The 22,097-nt window shown below is 41.1% G+C and overlaps 1 protein-coding gene across 8 annotated transcripts in view; it reads left to right on the top strand.

Annotated features, from left to right (window-relative positions):
- ATE1 (arginyltransferase 1) overlaps positions 1-22,097 on the top strand; it is a 160,701-nt gene that overhangs the window by 67,456 nt on the left and 71,148 nt on the right. For all 8 annotated transcript variants that reach the window (XR_015241889.1, XM_086681044.1, XM_025918035.2 and 5 more), the window contains 2 exons: positions 6,032-6,213; positions 9,811-9,910. Coding sequence is in view for 7 of the 8 variants with exons in the window: in XM_086681044.1 (XP_086537170.1) it covers positions 6,032-6,213; positions 9,811-9,910 (282 nt within the window). In the remaining variant the exon portion in view is untranslated. The remainder of the gene's footprint in view (positions 1-6,031; positions 6,214-9,810; positions 9,911-22,097) is intronic.

Below are 22,097 nucleotides of genomic sequence, written 5' to 3'. Positions count from 1 at the left end.
ACTCAACTGAAATTGTGGAAGAATTCGGGTTCGTTTCAAAGTCATTTAGTTAGCTTTTGACTGCCCGACGTTGGACAGGCTCCCCACCTCATGTGCCGTGGACTGACAGTTTGTCTCCCTGTCACTGTGGGATTGCTCTCCTACACGATTACTTTTAAAGACAGGGAGCTTCATTTCCAGGAGCCTCAGGGCTGACTTACATCTAAAAGATGGTTTTCATAAAATTCAGTGATGTATAGGAATCTGTGTATTTCTTATTACATATGTGGAGCAGCCTAGCTTCTGAGACAAGTGATTTGACTTCAAGTCCATTAGCAATTTAGAATATGGGTGTCAGTTCTGGTGTTGTAGTTTTAATGGGTTAATATCCTTTCCTTTTTTTTTTCTTTTTTTTGTTTTTTTTGTTAATGCTTCTGTTTGTTGCCTGTTCTGCTCTTTAAACTGTACCTGTTTCCAGGGAAATAATAATATCTTTCTGAAGACTAAACCTATATGATAGTAAATGCTAAAACTGGGGTTTGACGTAATTTATTATTGGCGGAAGCTGTTAAAAGTTTCAAGATACATTTATTGTCTGAACAACACTTTTAGCTGTAGCAGTGGAAGGTTAGAAATCATGAATAGTGCTAGCACCTTAGTCAGTCCTCTCATTTGCTGTTGTAGACCTTGCTCACCTGTGCAGTTACTCTTTGAAGTTCCTTCCCATACCTCTGGAAGGTACTCTGAAAGGGAGTTCCTGTGCGTAGCCCACACTTCATAGGGAGTAATGCTCCCTTACCTTTAGGGCAGACTGTCTACCTGAACTCTTTGGAATTCTTCTGCATGGGAGATTCGTCTTTCTTCCTCATTTATTAATTTTTTCAATCGTGTATGTCAGTATGGACTTACGGATATTAATTTTATACTTTGGGTTGTAATCTAACACTATTTTTTTTTTTTTTGCTCAAATTGTTCCAGCTTTGGCCATTGGGAGCTTTTTCAGTCGCTTTCTGTGCCTCTTTGATATAACTCCATCAGTGCGTGTTTCTTTTTGTTTTTTTAAGTACTTTCTTTCTTTTTTGGCACCACACGATGAAGTAGGCTCATCTTAAACAGGCTCTTCCTGTCCCAGTGCTGGAATTGGCCATTTTTCCAAAGAGCCTTGTTCCTTTTACTACAGAATGGAGAAACCAAGATCTGAGTGCTAGATGTGCTTCTTGCTACTAGGGTTTCCTTTATTTAGGCCTTCTCATCTGGCAGAGTAAAGAAACATATGTGTGCGTACTAACCCTTGTATGAACATATCTATGATATATACAGACCTATAAATATTTCTGTATGTAACCATCTTGTCTGTATTAAGCTAAACGTGAGTTCTTACACATGTCTCCAATACTAATCCATCACCCTGTGGGTCATTCTAGCCTCTTCCCCTTGCTTATCTGTAAATTACGACTTCAACAGTGAGAAACTTGGTTCCCATCACCTCCGTCACTTTACAGTAGGCACGTGTATCAGTGTCAGAGTTGTTAACCTGTAGTCTCGTGGAAAACAACTTTATCAGGTAGAATACAATGCTTATGTGCGGGTTTCCTTTTGCCTTCATTCTTACAGACCCCAAAGGTTACTGAAGTCAGCACCTTTCCCCTCCTGACCGACCTCTTTCAGTCAGGTTGTTTCATACATTTGTAATACAGGTAGATTCTCTGTCCTGTCTCCATTCCTTCCTGGGATCCCTTAATCTCCTAAAAGATTTTCTTTTAGTTTGCATCCATTAAGGCTCACTTTGTGTTTATAAAGTTCTGAGTTTTGGTAAGTGCATAATGTCAAGTATCCACTAGCACAGAACTATAGAGAATAGTTTTATCCTAAAAGTCCCCTGCTCCAAATCCCCCAAATTCTTGGCAACCAATGATTTTTTTTACTGCCTCTGTAGTTTTGCCTTTTACTGGATGTATTTGGAATGTATGTATGGAGCATTTTCAGACTGGCTTCTTTCACTTAGCAATATGCATGTAAGGTTTCTTCATTTTGTGTATTTGTGGCTTGATAGTTTATCTCTTTTGATGAATAATATTCCATGTGTCATGGTTTATTTATCACCTATTGAAGGATATCTTGGTTGCTTACAGTTTGGGGCAATTATGAATAACATTGTTATGAACATTTGCATGCAGGCCTTTGGGTTTTGTGTGACCCAAGTTGTCAGACAAATTGGATAAATACCTAAGAGCGTGATTACTATTTTATATGGTAACGCTATGTTTATCTTTACTGGAAAGTCCCAAACTGTCCTCTGAAGTATCTGTACCGTTTTACATTCCATCATCATCAATGAATCCGAGTTCCTACTGTTGTGCGTCCTCGCCAGCATTTGATTCAGGTTTTTGGATTTCAGCCATTCTAATAGTTGAGTAGTATTAGCTCGGGGTGTGTGTGTGTGTGTGTGTGTGTGTGTGTGTGTGTGTGTGTGTGTGTGTGTTTTAATTTCAGTTTCCTAGCAGATGATGTTGAGCAGCTTTTCATATGCTTATTTGCCACCTGTACATCTTCTTTGGTGAGGTGTTTGCTCAGATACTTTGCCCAGTTTTTAATTGGGCTGTTTGTTTTCTTACTGTTGAATTTTAACAGTCTTTCTATTTTTGAATACCAGTCCTTTATCCGATACATGTGTTGCAATTTTCTCCAGTCAGTGGTTTAACTTTTTATTTTCCTAGCAGTGTCTTTGTAGAGAGAGCACTTTTGAAATGTAATGAAGTCCAGCTTATCAGTTATTTCTTTCATGGTTTGTGCTTCTGGCATTGCATCTAAAAACTCATCGCAAAACCCAAGGTCACCCAGATTTTCTCCTATTGTTATCATCTAGAAGTTTTATAGTTTTGCATTTTATATTTAGGTCTGTGGTGCATTTTGAGCTGAATTTTTGAAAGCTGTAAGGTCTTTGTCTAGATTTGGATTTTCTGGCATTTGGATGTTTAATTGTTCCGGCATCATTTGTTAGAAAGACTGTCCTTTCTCTCTTGGACTGTCTTTGCTCCTTTGTCAGAGGATAGTCCGCCATGTTTATGTGGGCTTATTTCTGGGCTTTAGTTCTGTTACATTGTTCTACTCTTCTCTTGTTTGGCCAGTATAGACCCTATCTTGATCATTGTAGCTTTACAGTAAGTCTCGACGTAGGCAGTGTCAGACCTTCAACTTGTTTCTTCAGTATTACGTTAGTTATTCTAGGTCTTCTGCCTATTTATATGAACATTAGAACAAATTTGTTTATACCTACAAAATAGTTTGCTGAGATTTGGATTGGGATTGCATTAAATGTATAAACCAACATGGGAAAATGGACATCTTAACAATATTGAGGCTTACAGTCTATTAACAGATAATATTTTTACACTTCTTTACCATCTCTTTGTTTCATTTTGTCAGTTTTCTGCATATATATCCTGTACATACTTTGTTAGATTTATATTTAGGCATGTAATTTTTTTTTGGTTTTATAAAATGGCACTGGGTTGTTAATTTCATATTCCAGTTATAGCTGGTATGTAGTAAAGCAAATGGCTTTTGATTTTAGCTTTGTGTCCTGTGACCTTGCTATGATGGCTTATTATTTCCATTTTTTGTTGTTATTGACTCTTTGGGATTTTCTACATAGTAAATCATGTCGTTTGTGAATAAAGACAGTTTTATTCTTTTCCTTCCCAATCTTAATACCTTTTATTTCCTTTTTTTTTTTTTTTTTTTTTATTACACTAACTAGCATTTTCAGTATGATGTTGAATAAGGGAATCTTACTGGGGAAAGCATCAATTTTCTTATCATTAAGTGTGATGTCAGCTGTAGATTTGTTGTATATGTTCTTTATTAAGCTGATGAAGTTCCTTTCTCTTCCTAGTTTGTTGAGTTTTAGTCATAACTGGATGCTGGATTTTGTCAGAGGTATTTTCTGCGTCAATTGATATATGATTTTTTCCTTTAGCATCTTTCCATGATTAACTGCTTTTTATTTTAAATTACTTTTTTTTTTTTTTTTAATTTTTTTTTTTTCAATGTTTATTTATTTTTGGGACAGAGAGAGACAGAGCATGAATGGGGGAGGGGCAGAGAGAGAGGGAGACACAGAATCGGAAACAGGCTCCAGGCTCTGAGCCATCAGCCCAGAGCCTGACGCGGGGCTCGAACTCACGGACCGCGAGATCGTGACCTGGCTGAAGTCGGACGCTTAACCGACTGCGCCACCCAGGCGCCCCTAAATTACTTTTTTAAGGTTGAACCAGCTTTGCATACCTGGAATAAATCCCACTTTGTCATGGTGTATAATTCGTTTCATACATTGTTGGATTTAATTTGCTAAGATTTTGGTGAGGATTTTTGCATCTGTGTTATGAGAGATTCTGATCTGTAGATTTCCTGTCTTGTAATGTCTTTTTTCTGGTTTTAATATTAGTAAACTGAATTTTCACTTTTCTTCATTCTCTTCTAGGTTTTTTTTTAGTGTTTATTTTTATTTTTGAGAGTGATGAGAGCGAGTGTGTGTGCGAGCAGGGGAATGGCAGAGAAGGGGACAGGATCCAAAGTGGGCTCCGTGCTGACAGCAGAGAGCCTGATGCAGGGCTCAGACTCTCAAACAGTGAGGTCCTGACCTGAGCTCAAGTCAGATGCTTAACCGACTGGGCCACCTGGGCACCCCTCTCTTCCGGCTTTTGTGTATATATGTTATCTGTGATTTTAGCTGTGTGAAAATGATGTATGTGATATACATGTGTGTGTATATATATAGTGTATGTTGTATTTGTTCACTTAAATTGTTAATCTCTAACATCCATTTAGTCTCTACCAAAGCATTGTTTCATGTTGCATCATAATTTTCATTTAGCAACAGTTACATTTAAAATCATACTGAATTTTGGGGCTTCCGGGTGGCTCAGTCGATTAAGCGTCTGACTATTGATTTTGGCTCAGGTCATGATCTGACGGTTTATGAGATCATCCCCCGCTGGGCTCTGTGCTGATAGCATGGAAACTGCTTGGGACTGCCTCTCCCTCTCTCTCTGCCTCTCCCTCGCTTGCTCGCTCTCTCAAAATAAATAAATATTTAAAATCATTGAATCTTAAAATGAAAAGTGTCACTCAACTATTTACAGGTAAAAGGTTATACTCTGAAATCTCTAAGTTTCTTTTGTGGGATTATAGTTACATTAAGATAATGGTAAGGAAATTATTTTCCTTTGGCTCATAAAGGGAAGTGTCCTAGCCCTGTTTTTATTTACACAGGAACTCTTACCTACAAAAGATAATGGGATCATATGCCTTGTCAGTGCGAGGGTTGTCACAGATGAGGCTTGGCTGATGGTATAGGGGCAGTTCTGTTCTCACCCACCCCTCTCCTTCTGTGTTCCCCGTCTTTCTTTCCTGCACCATTTCTGTCTCAGCTTTTGTGTGGAACTGAAAAATAGACTTTAGTATTTACTTATCCTGTAAAATTTGTATTTCCTACCGTTAAATTTTTAAACAAGGTTTAAAAAAAAAAACCTTAAGTTTATTTCTTTTTCTCATTCTTTTGTTTGGTCAGTGTTTCTACAAGTAAAACGTTTTGTAGGGTGTGATTGCAGAGGATGATGACAGCAGGAAATTTTAGGAGTTACAAAGTAGAAGTATAACAGGACAATTATTAAGATTTTTAATATAAAGAAAAAGATGATAGGGGCACCTGGCTGACTCAGTCAGTGGAGCTTGTGACTCTTGATCCTGGGGTTGTGGGTTTGAGCCCCACATTGAGTTGTAGAGATTACTTAAAAGTAAAAATCTTTAAAAAAAAAAAAGGGGGGGGGCACCTAGATGGCTCAGTCAGTCGAGTGTCCGAGTTTGGCCCAGGTCATGATTCGTGGTTTGTGAGTTCCAGCCCTACACTGAGCTCACTGCTGTCAGCCTGTCAGCACAGAGCCCTCTTTGGATCCTCTGTCCCCTCCCCCACTTGTGCTTGCCCCCAAATAAATAAATGTTAAAAAGAAAAGAAAAGAAACTGTTCACATGTATGTCTGCTTTTTCACAGGCGGAGAATCCCCCTAATGGACCAGATTGTGGTTATGGCTCCTTTCACCAGCAGTATTGGCTTGACGGGAGAATCATTGCTGTGGGGGTGATTGACATCCTTCCATACTGTGTGTCATCTGTATATTTGTACTACGATCCTGATTATTCATTTCTGTCTTTGGGTGTCTACTCTGCACTACGGTAAGATTACTTTTGACAGCTGTAATGGGTCATACGGAACTTCAGATAATTCCTCACTTGATTATATTTCATCATATAACAGCAGAAATCCTGTTTGATAGTTCATAATAATTTTGTTGCTATAGTAGTCTCTCATATATCAGTATTTAGAAATAACCACTTTTAGAACTGAGGGTAGTGCCCGATGGTAATTCCCTAGCTTTTTAAGCTATCCATGTAATCTAGTGTAGGAGAGGTCATTGTATTTGTGGGGTGTTTTTGTTTATGTTTTTATTTAAGCTCCCCTATCAAAAACCACTCAATGTCCCTTAAATATTACAGTATTTACATGTTTTTGTCATCATTAGTATAGATATTTTTTCATAATTAAAGGTTAAATGAATCTCATGTAAATGAATTCAAGCAATGTAAATCTGTTGGAAGGAATATACAATTATAGAAAGTATATAGAATAGGAGTGGCAAGTCCCTGACTGTCCACTTAATTCTCTGGCCCTCATCAAAAGATTATTTCCCTTGCATGTCCATGGATGCAAATATATGCAGCATTGCTTGGATATTTTGCATTATCCTAATGGTAAAAGGATTGGGGTCTTTTTCCATGAAAATACTGGGTCTATTTTTATTCCTTTGTATCTGTGAATATGTGTGGTACAGAAGGGAAGGAAGATTGAAAATTATTTTTCTGTTGCTTATGTGGGAACTTGAGTCTCTGTTTCTCATTGTGTCAGTATTTTCACTTTTCCCAGTCTCTGTGTCTGATGGTCACAATCTCACATCATAGGAAGATACATTTTGAGATTATTTCTTTTATTAATTCTGTATGTACTTTTTTCTGAATTATAAAATTGGAAAAGTGGGTATTTTTCTTTAATTACTGTTTGATTTTTGTGAAAAATCTGGTCCATAATAGATTTTGTGTGTTTTAGTGGGCCAAAGAAAAATTCTCCATCTTGGTATTTTCAACCTGAGCCATCTCTTAATGATAAGTTATAGCGATTCACAATTATACAGTGTTTATAACTGATCCCTGTAATATTCCTTTATTTTTCCTTTGTATTTAATTGCATTTTTGTATAAGCTAATTAAGAATATTCGTGACTCCTGATGGCATCAATGAAATTGAAATTGATCATTTGAAGCATTTACATTTTGTAACTTTAGAAGAGTGTATTTATTTCAGAAAAGCTACTTTTTTTTTGTACCAGAATCAGCCAACACTTTGTGATCATTGCTATTTTCCTTCTTCTTTTATTTTTGTACCTACTTTTCCACTTTACAGTATATAGCTTATGGATTTGTTTAGACTTCTCAGATAAACATTATGAATATTTATTCCCACATAGTGAATCCCAGCCTATGTATGAAATATCATTTCATGCCTCAATAAACCAGGAGATATAGAAATCCTGCTGCATTTGAGATAGTAAATAATCAATTCCTAGCAAAATTATAAAGAGTTCTATTTACTGTTTGGTAGATCTCTAAGAGATAGAGATTTGGTAGATTTGGTAGATCTCCGGCTAGAGCCGGAGAGCTTTGAGGAGGAAGCAAAGGAGACTGAGAGCACGAACATTGTTGCAGTTGAGAGCGGGGAGGCTGCCACTGGATTACAGCCTCGCCACTTGTTTGTAGTGGCCTGGGGGTTCTGAGTGGCTGAGTTTATGGAAGAGGAAAGGCAGCCAGGAGATTGACATTTCCAAGCAAAACTGGGGAGAGTAGGTTGTAAATTGCCAATTCTATTATTGATTATAGTGTATTTCAGTGAAACTCATTTAGTTTCCCCTCCATTCCTTCAATTTCTTAAGCAATTTACAATGAATTTAGTTTTTGTATTTTAATGTATAATCAGTATAGATTTTTATATAACATAGTCTGTAGATTTAAAAAAATGTTTGAATTGGGGATCATGAACATGGCATTAACTTATGTTTTGTTAGCAAGGTGGATTTTAGAAATGAGTTAATTTGTTTAACATATTTATTTGAGAAGAATCTATGTGTCCTGGGCATGATTCATAGAAGTGAATAAGACAGGGTTTCCAGCTTTGTCAAAGCAGATCGTAATGGGGATACCAACAACATAAATTTAGATACTCCGTTATGCTGTGACAGAAGTAGTCACAGTGCCAGGGTGAGGTCCTTTTTGAATAGGGTGGTCAGGAAAGACCTCTTGGTCAGGTGACATTGGAGGAGCCCAGAAAAAAAGGAAAGGAGCCAGCTGTGCAAAAATCTGAAGGTAAGATATAGGGAGGTTACCTGATCTGATTAATACTGTAAAACAACGACTGGTTACCACTCTGCGGGATTTATAGAGGGGCAAGAGAGCACACTGGGAAGCCAGTCAGTTGCAATAGTCAGCCAGGGGAGCCAGGATGCGGGCTTGGACCATAGTGGCTGCGGTGGAGGTAATGACAAGCGGTCAGACCCCCCGTAAATTTTGGAGGTTGAGCCGCCTGGATTTGTCGACATGGGTCGGACATGGGAGTGAGAGGAGAAGAATGGTTGAGGATGGCTCCTAGGTTTGGGCCCGGACAGCTGAGGGAGGGAGCGGCAGCGCAGGACCAAGCGGAGTGCCGTTGTGGCCGGGTGTCCTTCCTCACTTTGAACCTTCCAAGTGGATTCGTTCCAGGGTTGGTAGGATTTATTCTGTTACAGACCACTAACGTTCAGTCTGCTTGGATTTAGAGATACTTTTATTTTACAGATGAATTTGTAGGGTCACACCTTGTCAGTGATTTAAATTTGAACTTGCAAAATGCACAGGCTATTCACTTGAATTTCAAGCATTTGTTGCTACAAAAGAGAAAAAGAGAAAGAAAGAAAAGAAGAAAATCTTCAAGAAACAAACGTAAAAACGAAACAAACAACTTTTCTCTTACTTTAGAAATGTACTGAAGCTTTGCTTAAAACTCTTAAATACAGCCAGTCATTCACTTGGGCGGGTAGGATGAAGTTCTGTGCCCAGATTTATCCCGATACAAATGAAAACCACTCCAAGCATGGACATTGCTGACAGCTTCTTTGTTCGGTTAATCCTTGCCTATGCCCAACAAACAGAAAAAGTGGTGAGATAGCATAGTTTTTTTCCACTCTTTAGTTTTAGGGAAAATAAATATTAGAGTAGCGTCTCGATGTAGGAGAGAGTTCTACAGCAGACACACTTGCAAGGATGTGCATGCAAATGGTCATAATCAGAGTCCTTTTTCCTGAAATGTGTTGGCTTTTGAGTTTTATAAAATTTGTTTTTAACTTGATAAACCTAATCTTTTGAGAACTCCAGGGGATGATGAGTAATGTACTAAATAGATCTCTGCTTTTATGCTCTTTGAATTTTTGATCAACTAATTAGCTCAATAAAGTGTAAAGCATGAACTTAGATGCATTTGCTCAAACTAATGTAGTGTTGTTGTATCTTTCTTTAGTAAAAGTTATCTTACAGTACTTTTGAAATTGTTTTTCTTTCAACACTTGGAGTTTCTTCATAGCCTAATGTCACAATTCCAGATTTCATCAGATATTGGACATCAGATTACACAGTACTTTGAATATCGGAGCTAGATTTCACTGTGCCTTCGTCTTTATTCTTCTTTTGGCAGAGAAATTGCTTTTACGAGGCAACTTCATCAGAAAACATCTCAACTCAGCTATTATTATATGGGTTTCTACATTCATTCATGTCCCAAGATGAAATATAAGGTAAAGCTGATTTTCACGTGTCTGCTTGTACATACATTTCATGAAAATTAGTGCTTTTCTGGGTTCTCATCATTTGAGGTTAACTTGGTTGCGTATTTCGAATGTATGTCATGAATTATTCCATGAACTTTGCATGAAATCTGGCTTGTCCATGGCTTAGAACACTGCTGGACACATAGGTGCTTAATATTTGCTTAATACAGGTTAATCTGTAGAAATTAACCAAATATTTAAAAATCCCAGGTATTCTGGAACATTCAGCAGGGCCCTGCTTACTTGGGGTATACCCACTAGTAGGAATCCACCATTTCCGGGTGGATCCTGACCCTCCCCCCCCCACCCCCCCGCCCCATTTATTTTGTCCCTCCTTTCTGTTTTAGCTTTGTTTCCTTTGGACCCAGTCACAGTCCAGAAAAATTGGAGCTCAATGTAAGCAGTGAGGTATTTTCAATAATAAAAATAATAATAGTAATGCAAATGTTTATAAGGTTTTCATTATAGAAAGATGAATCTTTAATATAATTTTTGTCTCAGGGCACAGGATTTGGGCTTTGAACATGGGTTAATTAAGGATAACGCTTTGCTGCCTCAGAAATTAAGCTTTCTGTAGTGAGAACCACGGCATTTACCGCTCTGACTTTGTAATTCATCATACTATTGTGAGATTTAACTGTATTTCAGAATTTCCCTTTTAAAACAGTTTTGCCTTTTATATTCTCTTTAATGAAACTCTTTGATGTTTCCTAAGGATTAGTGGCCTACTGTGTGTAAAAACTCTGGGAAGTACAGAGAAGTGTGAGGGAGCAGACTCCCTATATCCTGCCCACCTGAAAAGCAGTAACCGAACACCTTTGCTCTACTTAGAACACTGCTGTAAGCTCTGAAGAGGCAAAAAGATGTAAACATGAATCTTCCTCTGACAATTTGTAATCTAGGTGAAGATGGGAAGCATTTTACATGAAAACAGGTCAGGCCAGTGGTTTGGTAAGTGGCCTGATGTAGAGTAGGGCTGATGGGGAAGCACATAGCAAAGAGAAGGAGCAGAGAAGTAAGGATTTGCCCAGGGCCTAGTCCTATAAAAAATGGGTAACCGGAGGATTCTGAATGACTTGAAAGCTTCTCTGAGGTATTTAGGCAGCTGGGAACCCTTTTCCCGGCCAAGTGCACCGCATTTATACATCAAAAAACATACTCGAATATATAAGTTATGACTTTTTTAAGGTAGGGAAATTTTTAAAACAAACCAAATTGAAAAGTGTACTTGAACCCCGTGTACCTATTATCCAGCTTCAGCCCATCAGTGCCTCTTGTTTCATCTGTTCTTTCTTCCCCATTCCCTCCTCCATCATCTTTTGAATTATTTTGGAACAAATCCAGAATATCATTTCATCTGTTCATGGTGTGTATTTCTAAAAGACAAGAGCATTTTGAAAATACACGCAGTCTCATCATCACACCTCAAAAGTATTAACGGTATTTCTAAGTACCTTTCTGTATCTAGTCAGTGTCCGTTTGTTTTGCAGTTTGACTTTGAACCCAGATGAGGCCTGTACAGTTTGGTTGGTAGATCTCTTAAATCTTGTTAACCCGTAAATTTCCCCTCCCTCTCCCCCCGCCCCCCCCCCCTCCCCCGTACAAAGGAATACTCCGTAAAACTTGGTGATTAACTATATATGGGAACGAACAAAAGTGGTTCCAGAGTGTTGATGTTAAGTACGGAAAGTATGGGGAAGGGATGTTTCCATTGTTAGAAGCTGTGGATCTAACAGAACTGGCTTTGAAAGAAGGGTGATACACATTACCTTGCTGGTTTTATGCTGACAGCCCGGGTAGTCTGGTCAAGGCACTCTGCTGGCATTTCATCTCATTTAAGTGTATAGTGTAGGTAACTTGTGAATTTAATATTCGAATATTTCCTTTATGCCTGCATTATTAATTTAGTTGATAGGTCCAAACATATATTCTTTTTTAAAATTTTTTAAATGTTTATTTATTTTTTGAGAGAGAGACAGAGCACAAGCAGGGGAGGGGCAGAAAGAGAGGGAGACATAGAATGCGAGGCAGGCTCCAAGCCTCAGGCTCCGAGCCATCAGCACAGAGCTCGACGTGGGGCTCAAACCCACTAACCGCGAGATCATGACCTGAGCTGAAGTCGGATGCTTAACTGACTGAGCTACCCACATGCCCCTAAACATATATTCTATGAAGAAGGAAAAGCACGGACATATTTCTGCTTTCCAAAAATACTTACTTGGTACTGTTCTTACTGGTATTTTTTCCTTCTGGCTCATTTTTGTGGTACCAGATCTAAAGAAGCTCGGGTAGGAAGCTCAGGTACTATAGATATTGTAGTACAATAATAACAATCAGAAGAAAATTCTAGCCATCTTGGATATTCATCTTCCTCTGTGTACTTGTGCGCGACCCTTCTAAATGGAAGCATTTTTTTTGCCAGTCTTAGGGACCCGCAGAAATTTCACTTTTACTTCTTATCTGTAATGGCTTGCTGTAGTGTCGCAGGATTTCCCTCAGCGAGTTTTTCCTCATGCCTAAGCTCAAATCTTAATTGCTCCGTATTTTGACCTATTTCTTCTTTTTTTGCTATTCATGGAAATGGTGACCATATTTTCATCCCCCCTTCCCTCTGCATGAAGACTTTTAATCCCACCTTTGTTGACTCCAGTCCAGAGTAAATGCTGTGTGTTCTTCAGTCTCCTTAGGTAGAGCTCTGCTTGGAAATAGACATCTGGCTTGTCTAGTTTTTAGCTAAGAATTAAAAAATGTTCTCCGTGCCGTTCGGTCAGTCTGGCTTAATGATACGCAACCGAAATTTCTCAGAATTATAGCTTCAGGATATTATTTTTTAAATTCCATATCCATGAGAGATACCCCCATGCCTACCTGTCCTCTGGCTTATTACTTCATTCGTTCATTCATAAAGTACTTCCTGACCTCCTACTGGAAATGCAGCAAGATCCCTAGTCTCAAGGAACTTCCATTCTGTTGGAACACCTACAGCAAGATAATAAGACAGACGTCAGGAATAAGCACTGTGTTATGTGGCACATACTAGGTGTGGCTCCTTTAGAGTCGGGGTCAGGGCGGGCCACTCTGAGGAGTCATATTGAGGCTGAGATTTGATTGACAGGAAGTCAGCCCATGGGAAGGTGAGGGGTCATTTCAGGACCAGACCAAGGCTCAGTGCTGCTTTGCTTTTGAGTTGTTGCTGTCATCCATTTGGCTATACTTTAGGGTGACCTGTGGAACTTTTTTTTTTTTTTTTTTTTTTTGAGAGAGAGCGTGTGCACACTTTCCAATGGGGGAGAGGGGCAGAGAGAGAGAGAGAGAGGAGAGAGAGAATCTCAAGCAGGCTCCACACTTAGCACACATCCTGATGCAGGGCTCGATCACATGACCCTGGGATCATAAGTTGAACCAAAATCAAGAGTCGGACACTCAACCAACTGAGCCACTCAGGTGCCCCATAGGATGACCTGGGGAACTTTAAAAAGATACTGATACTTGGGCCCTATCTTCTAAGATTTGGGGCTCAACCATGGGCATCAATTGTTTTTTTAATGCTCAGAGGATTCTAATGTGAAGGCAAGCTTGAGAACCACCACACCATATTAATTTTTCACATCTCAGAGCCTAATAATGAACTGGAAAAATGATTACTTCTCATTTTAAAGTTGGCTCTTTTCTGTTTATTAAAGTGAGAATCACTCATATTGAAGAAGTTCGTATCTACGCTTTGTTACCTGGGTCCTGGAACGTCTAAGGCTGAGTGACTGGAATCTTTCAGCTGGGTGTTCCCTTTACCCTTACTGATCTCTTGTTTCTCTTTCTCTCTCTCTCTCTATACATCCTCCATGCTCGCAAACTCCTCATTCATCGTTCCGCAGCCTGGCGGTCACTTGCTCCAATAACCTGTACTGGACACTAAGGCTAGACTTGACCACCCAGCCACCCCACCCCCTCCTCCCTTAGCAGTCTACAATTCTTTCCAAAATTCAAGTCTGTCTCCTGTGCATATGCTCGTGAGACCCTCGTGATGTTTATCTTCGTCTCACGTATGCAAGTACCTAACAGTGCCTGCCACACAAGAGATGTTTAACTTTCAGTAGACATTTACTGACTTCATGAGAAGCAGTACTAGCGCTGAGAGTTGAGAAGCATGTAGAATAGTGAGAAGCTCCCTCATTTGTTTCACAAGTGTTTACTGAGTGTGAATAGGATAGCTTCTGCTTAGCAAATAGGTTAGAACTTCGTTAAGACATGCAGGCAGTTCTTTTTTTTTTTTTTTAAATTTTTTTTTTTTTCAACGTTTATTTATTTATTTCTGGGACAGAGAGAGACAGAGCATGAACGGGGGAGGGGCAGAGAGAGAGGGAGACACAGAATCGGAAACAGTCTCCAGGCTCCCGAGCCATCAGCCCAGAGCCTGACGCGGGGCTCGAACTCACGGACCGCGAGATCGTGACCTGGCTGAAGTCGGACGCTTAACCGACTGCGCCACCCAGGCGCCCCAAGACATGCAGGCAGTTCTAACGGACTATGACTGGATATCATGGAATACCGCTAAGTACTCTGGCATCGAAGGGAGGTGGCGGTACAGGAGTGTGCAACAGTTTGGAGAAGTTGCTTAACCATAGCTGGTCTCGGTTTTTGCACTGTAAAATGGGAATGATGTAGAAATGAGATATATCGTTGTTGTTGTTTTTAAGTAAGCTCTACACCCAGTGTGGGGCTTGAACTCACAACCCTGAGGTCAGGAGTTGTATGTTCTACCAACAACGAGCCAGGCACCCCAGGATATATTGTGTTTTTATCTCAACTTGAGTGTAGAATCTTCTTGCACTGATAGGATAGCACCTTCCCAGTTGGGCAGCATGCACAGAATCATTACTTGTGCTTTCGTTGAGACCTGTCAAGGTTCTGTGTTTATATGCTGATAAATGGCACCCAAGTTTCCAAGTGGCCTGCTTGTGCTATCAACCAGACTTCTTAGTTTAGTTCAGATGCTGGGGAGAAGCAGAGGCTTATGCTGGTTCACACCAGTTCTGCCTCCCTTTATGGAAATTTGTGGAATTGTGGACACTTGCCTTTTGTTTGGAGGAAAGTGGCACTGAACTCTTGGGGTTGGTGCTAAGAGTGGTGAACCTCTCAGGAATCAGTCCCGTGTTGTGCCACAGGGTATCTCTTCATTTTGGCCTTGTCCATTGAGGGCCGAAAAAGTCTGAGCTCAGATGTTTGTGGGCAGAATCAAATGGCTATTTTGTTCTACTTATAGATATTTTCGTTTCACCAGAGGATATTTTATTATATTTTCAGCAAATGAGAACTCTCAGTTATGAAGGAATAGCACAACTGCTTATAAAAGTAGGAATTCTCAATTAGAAATGTGCTGTTCAAAATTGCAAGGTAGATGCCGGTTCCGGCATGAATAGTTCACATTGCAATTTGAGGGCCCAGAACTAGACACCAGCAAAAGATAACTCACAGAAAATGAATGGCACACTATTATAAAATCTCTCGTTTTCAAGGTTTAGTGAGGGTAAATTTAGCATATAACTACAATGGTAGTTAAAAGTGTATCTTCTTCCTTGGAGAATAGCTAAGTGTTTAAAGCATCAGTAACGGCATGTTTTTGCCACATTGAAAAATCGACAGAAGTGTTTTCTATAGGGTATTAAAGAAAGAAGGAGCAGATCTTCAAATAGGCGTATTTTCGGTCACTGAGAAGGGGCAGTGTCGTAGATCCTGCAGACACTGGGAATACAGCTGTAAACGGTGCGGATGCCCCGCCCTGATGGAGGTTACAGCCGAGGGGGCACGTAGATCGCACAGTGCGCGAAGTGGCGCCCAGGGGTACCGAACCAGACCCGAGACCAGAGCAATGTTTCATTTGGATTTTTCTCGCGTAGATTTGGGCCTGTTTAGTTACAGCCTTTACCGTCTAGTACACCGATTATATGAAGTAGAGCAAGTGAAAGCATGTAACGGCAGGTCCAGGGTACGCAGAAGAGCGGGTTTTACCTGCTCTCTTTTTATTGAGTAATGGGTTTTCACAAAGGCATGCTGAAGTTTCTCGTCATGTGTAGGGAGGACCGTGGCTCGGTAGCTGGTTTCCAAGGGTGTCGTCGTCAGTTCCTCTCACCTGGTGTGTGCGTGCTGTTCCGTCCATCAGAAGTAGATTCTGTTTCCCTCAATTGGACTGGCCTTGTGACTTGCACTAACGGGATACCACGGAACGAACTCTCGGGGGGCTTGAGGCCCACACCTTAAGAGGGCTGGCAGCTTTCCCTTCCTCTGCCGGGGGAGCCAGCCGTCATCATGTAAAAGGGCCGACTGCTGCTGGACAGAGATGGCAGCAGCATCCTGGGAGTTTCAGCCCCCGCCGAGCTTCTGGCTGCATGCCGCTACCTTGATTGAGCCTAAGAGATACCGACGCGAGAACCCCCTGACTGAGCTGTAGCCAACTCACAGAATCACGAGGAATAATAAATTAGTGTGGTTTTCAGCCACTGAGATTTGGAGTGGTTTAGTACTCGGTAGCAGACGACCGAAACACATGTTGTAGGATGGAGATCACTTAGAGGTGGAGATGTCCATATAGATAGAAATCATTCTGTGTTGAGCTGTGCAGGCTCAGAATTGACCCTGAATTGAGCCGAACTGATCTGAGAAGTTTGTGATGGCTCAATGTGAGAGTTTTGGCAAAGTCACTTCATTTCCATATGCGTTCATACCTAGAGATGTGCCGAGTTGGCTTAGGTGAATTCATCTTTGTAAGGCATTTCATTTAATACCCTGACTCGAGCCTACAACGCATTTCTTGACATGATGATGTGTTTTGATTTTGCTTGTCTTGCTAGTGATGAACACTGCAAGATGAAAATCATCTCGTGGCCGTCTTCATAGTTACGTAAGTGGAGCACGTTGCCGTAAATTCTCCTCTCGGAGTGTGCGTGGTTGGGTAGCTTATAGCACTATTATTTTTGTGCATCACATTCTCTGACATGCATTTTTAATGAATTCTTATGATTTTCCGTGTGTGTGTATGTGTGTGTAAAAGATTGATTTACAAAAACACTGCATGGTAAGATCATGTTTTTTTAATTTTTTTTTTTTTTTTTTTTTTTTTTTTACTGTTTCTTTGTTTTTGAGAGAGATAGAGTGTGAGCAGGGGAGGGGCAGAGAGAGAGGGAGACACAGAGTCTGAAGCAGGCTCCAGGCTCCGAGCCGTCAGCACAGAGCCTGACACAAGGCTCAAACTCGCGAACTTCGAGATCATGACCTGAGCTAAAGGCAGACACTCAATGGACTGAGCCACCTAGGCGCCCCAGAGTAAGATGTGTTTTGTCTGGGCCTATAGTCTTAGAAGTAAGGCATAGGATAGTCACAGATGAATTGAATGAGAGCTGAAAATAGTCATTAATGAAAGGAAATTTCTTGATATGTTATTAGTGTTCACATTAACTGTTGTAATAATCATGGCCATGTTCATGGGATTCGGTATAGTTGTAGCATAAATCAGTGCCAGTTTGGGGGCTCAGGAGCTGGCTGACATGAACAGAAATTGTGTTTTCAACCTAGAAGAGTCTCTCCCTGGAGGAGTCCTCCTGCCACAGTAGGCGGGGAGGGTGCAGCTTTCTGGCCGCCGAGCCCGGTGACGCCTGTCTTCCAGCTCTGCTTCTCTCGTGGTGCCCAGAAGGACATTTGGGCTGCCCATTTGGGCATCACAGGCCATTCGTAGTGGCTAGAATCAGAAAAGAGCTACGTCTTCTCCTGTGCCTCTCTTTTTCTTAACAAATATTTTTATTGTGGTCAAATATATGTAACAAAATTGGCCATCTTAACCATTCTGAAGTGTACGGTTTTAGAGGTTACGTCCTAGAGGTTCTAGAGGTTACGTTCGTGTGGCTGTGCAGCCACCACCACCATCCATCTCCAGGACTCTTCTCAGCTTGCAAAACTGACACTCTGTATCTGTGAGACAGTAGCTCCCCGCTCTCTCCCTGACAGCCCCTGGTGACCACATTCTACTTTCGTCTCTGAATTTGACTGTGCTAGGTGCCTCCTGTGACTGGAGTCCTGCACTGTCTATCGTTTCGTGACTGGCTTATTTAACTTAGCACGATGTCCTCACGGTTCTTCCATGTTGTAGCAAGTGTAAGAATTTCCCTCCTTTTTAAGGCAAATAACACCCCATTGTACCCATATGCCACATTATGTTTATGCGTTCACTGGCTGACGGACGCTTGGGGTGTTCCCACCTTTTGGCAATTGTGAGTAATGCTGCTACAAACACGGGTGTGCAGATACCTGTTCGGGTTTCTGCTTTCAGTTCCTTTATGTATCTTCCCAGAAGTGGAATTGCTGGATGATCTGGCAATTTTATGTGTAACTTTTTGAAGACTCACCATGCTGTTTTCCGTGGCGGCTGTGCACACAGGTTCTGATTTCCCCACATTCTCACCCACGCTCGTGATTTTCTGGTTTTCTTTGACAGCAGTGCCCCCAGCGTGTGTGCGGTTGTCTGTATCTCTCGCCAAGAAGCCTCCTGGCCCACTTCGCTCACTTTACCTCTTGGAGTTGTGCCTCTTGTCTGTTCCTGAGCCTGCCGCTGGTGAGGGGCAGGGAACTGACTGAGCACAACTCTGCTTGGTGATGGGAGGAGTCACTTTCTGGAGCGCAGGGAATCTCAGAGGGTGAGCACCTGAGCAGGTTTTCTCTTCACTCTGCCTAACCACCAGGAACGCGGCTGCTGCTTTGTGCTTGTTTATTTTATAGGTGCGTTATACAGCTTATATAGATATGTTATATAGTTTATATACATATACAGCCATACATTATTATTTTATATGCTCTTAAAAATCGAGCTGTTGGTTTAAATCTGTCTGGTTTGTTTTCTAAACACTTTTTAAATGAGTTTTCCCGTGCTTCCAAACTGTTTAATGTTTACCTGTAAAGCTTAGTTTATACTCTTCCAGTGTGACCCCTTCCCATACGTTTTAAAACTGTTTGATTTCCTTAAAAGTAGAAATTGGAGTAAATAGAAATGACGGTAGGTGTAATGTTTAAAACTCCTTCGTGTTGTCTCTCGGAGTTCTGCCATAAGGCCATTCTGTGATGTGAAAGAGGTGTTTTGACTAAATTCTTATCCAGACTTGTATGGGGGCCAAAGTAAACAGTGACTTCAGGCAGTCTGCTTTGGTAGCATGACATGGCCAGACATCAGATAGTTGAAACATCAGAAAGGGTTCGGAAATGTCAGAAAAGAAACAAAAAGCGAATTCATCTGTGATTAATCATTCTTCAGCTCGGTGCCTCAGCGCGATCGTGGTCAGACAGCACCTCTGGAGTTCTGCAGGGGCTTGCCTGAAAGGAGGTAGCTGGCATTACTGTTACAAAAGCAGCTACGGGAAAAACTTGGGGTTTACAAAGCTGCATCTGCAGAATCACGGGCTGTTGAAATCCCCAAGCTCCCACAAGCTCCCACGCGTTTCAGTTTCCTGACCAGACAAATTAGCATGTGTTATTTTACTACAGTATTGCAGCCCGGGGTGATGCATTTGGGTACACGTGGTAGTGACTTTGCTACTGTTGGTCTGAAAGAAATACAAATGATCTCATCAGCTACCCACAGCACAGAACAAAACTCTGGGGTTTTTGACTCAGCATTTCTTTTTTGGATGTTAAATGTCCAGTGAGTTAGACATAGTCAGTAGAAAAAATGACCACCGAATAATTTTAGTAAGGGATTTTTGATGCCTCCTGCAGGCCGTGGGAGGTAAAAGAATTCACATGCTCATCACAAATTCTTGCTTCTAAAATTGTCACAGGTGGAAATTTGCCACATCAGAGTCAAAAAGCAGTTCCTTATGGGTCATGTGTTTTTAAGTTTCTCATTACAAATGAGAAAATTGAAGTTCAATATGCTTAGCTTGCCCAGAGTTTGAATTAACTCATATTTTTTCAAAAAAGATTTTATCTTTTAAAGTAAATTCTACACCCAACATGGGGCTTCAACTTACAACCCCGAGACCGAGAGTCACATGCTTTACTGACTGAGCCCGCCAGGCTCTCCTCACATTTTAATTTTAGTAAAATAAGGGGGAGTTTGAATTGAAGTTCGTATAAATGGCTTTGTTTATCAGAGTTATGAGTTACAACTTGTAATTTTGAAGTATCCTAAAATGCTTGCATATTAACTAAAAGTAAATGTTAACTGGGGAATAGGAGTGTATTTGATCGTGTGTCTTTTCCCATCCTTTTCCCGTCTGTCCACAGTGAAATAATAAGCTTGGTGCAGTGCACGATTTCTAATCCTTGAAAAACAGCCATGGTCTTTGGAGCTTTTGGAAAATACTACCACCGAGCTCTGCCCTGACCTCCTGAAAAAGAAAGTTTGCTTTTCTCCTGCCCACAACCCCTTTCCCCAGCTGTCAGGCACGACTTCACATGCTCTGGAGCCTCCCTTCCGCCAGGCCTTGTGCTGCCTCTTGCCTCCTGTTCCTGTCCCGCCGTGTTCTTGTCCCCAGCTGGGAGCGTCCTTTCCAGACCACAGTCCTGTGCCACTTCTTCAGGGAAGCCAGTCTCTGTATCTCCTCCCGGCTGCCCCCACCAGCTCTCCTCCGGGGGCAGCCTTTCGGATCCTGCGAACTCTTGTCATTTCCGAGTGTGTCACCTGTAGCTCTCCTTGCGGTCCAGTTGTTTGTAGGTGTACGTGATCAGTCAGTGTTTGTGGAGGGCCTGCTCTGTAGAAGACGTCGTGCTGGATGCCAAGGCAAGAGGAATGTGATCAGACATGGTTCCTGCTTGTCAGGTCCTCGAGCAAACCAGGGCTGATCTGTCGCTGTCCTCAGTGCCCAGCACATTAACTGGCACACACAAGGTGCTCAGTGACTTTACTGACGTGCATTGCATGTGGAAGGCAGGCATCTGTCTGAAGGAATAAAACTGGGAAGTGAAGGAAAAGCGCTGTATAGAAGTGTGTAGGGAGCTGGCTTCTTCGTGGGTCCTCTAGTTGGAGCACTGAGCTTAGGAAAAATGTGAAGTCCTCTCTCAGTGGTCCGGTTTAGATTTTCCAAGAATTCTTTCTGCTGCCTCTCTGTGGGTTTTTTTTTTTTTTTTAAACTGGTTATTGAAATGTGATGTGTCTACAGAAATGTGCACTGTTCTTAATTGCACAGCTTGATAAATTTTCAGTCTCCAACTGTGCAACCAACACCAAGATCAAGAAGCAGAATATGCCAGCCCCCCACATGCCTGTTTCATGCCCCCATTGATTATTATCCCACCTCAAAGATAACCACAGCAGATTCATCTTGCCTGTTTTTATATTTTACGTGGAATCACTCATTGTATTTTATTTTGTGACTGACTTGTTCCACTCAGCAATGTATTTGTGAGGTTTATTGATGTGGTTGTGTGTAACAGTAGGTGGTTTATTCTCATTGCCTGTATGCCCATTCTCCTAGGGATGGGCTGTTTCTAGGTTTGGCTAACGGAAGTGCAATGTGAAGACATGTCTTTGGTCGGACATGTGTAGGTATTTTTGATGGGCTTAGACCTAGGTATGGACTTGCTAGATCATAGGTTTAGTTCCTACTGCCCGTCGTTTAAGTGACTGTATTCATTTACACTTTTACTCCCAGCAGAGGAAAGGTCCAGGTGCTTCCCATCCTGATAGTGGAACGTGGGGGGTGCACCGTGGTGTTGATTTGCATTTTGACATTGACTGACGAAGTTGAAGGCTTTATCATGTGTCTCCTGGCCATTTGTGAGTTGTCTCTTCAAGTCTTTGGCCCGTTTATCTGTTGTCGGTCTCTTATTTGTAGAGGTCCTTCTAGCATTCTGGATGAGAATCCTTTGTTGCATACATGTTTTACAGATACTTTCTTCTACTTCTTGCCTTTTTTTTTTTTTTCTCAATGGTGTCTTTTGATGAGCATAAATTCCTAATTTTAATGTAGTCCAATTTATCTTTAGGGCTTTTGTGTTGGGTTCAAGAAAATTTTGCCTTCTCTGTGGCCATGGAAATGTTTTCTTTCCTTCTAAGAATTTCAGTTTTACCTTTCACTCTTCAGTAATCTGCAATTTTTTGTGTATGGTTGTGCTAAATGCCAGGACTGAATTTTTTTCTCCCAGATGAGTAATTCCTCTTAGTTTCTTAAGGGCA

This window comes from Puma concolor, chromosome D2, assembly GCF_028749965.1.
Source record: "Puma concolor isolate L17-30 chromosome D2, mPumCon1.1.hap2, whole genome shotgun sequence".
In the NCBI taxonomy this organism is placed as follows: Eukaryota; Metazoa; Chordata; class Mammalia; order Carnivora; family Felidae; genus Puma; species Puma concolor.
The sequence above is the reverse complement of the archived record's forward strand: the minus strand, read 5'-3'. Positions and strand labels throughout refer to the sequence as shown.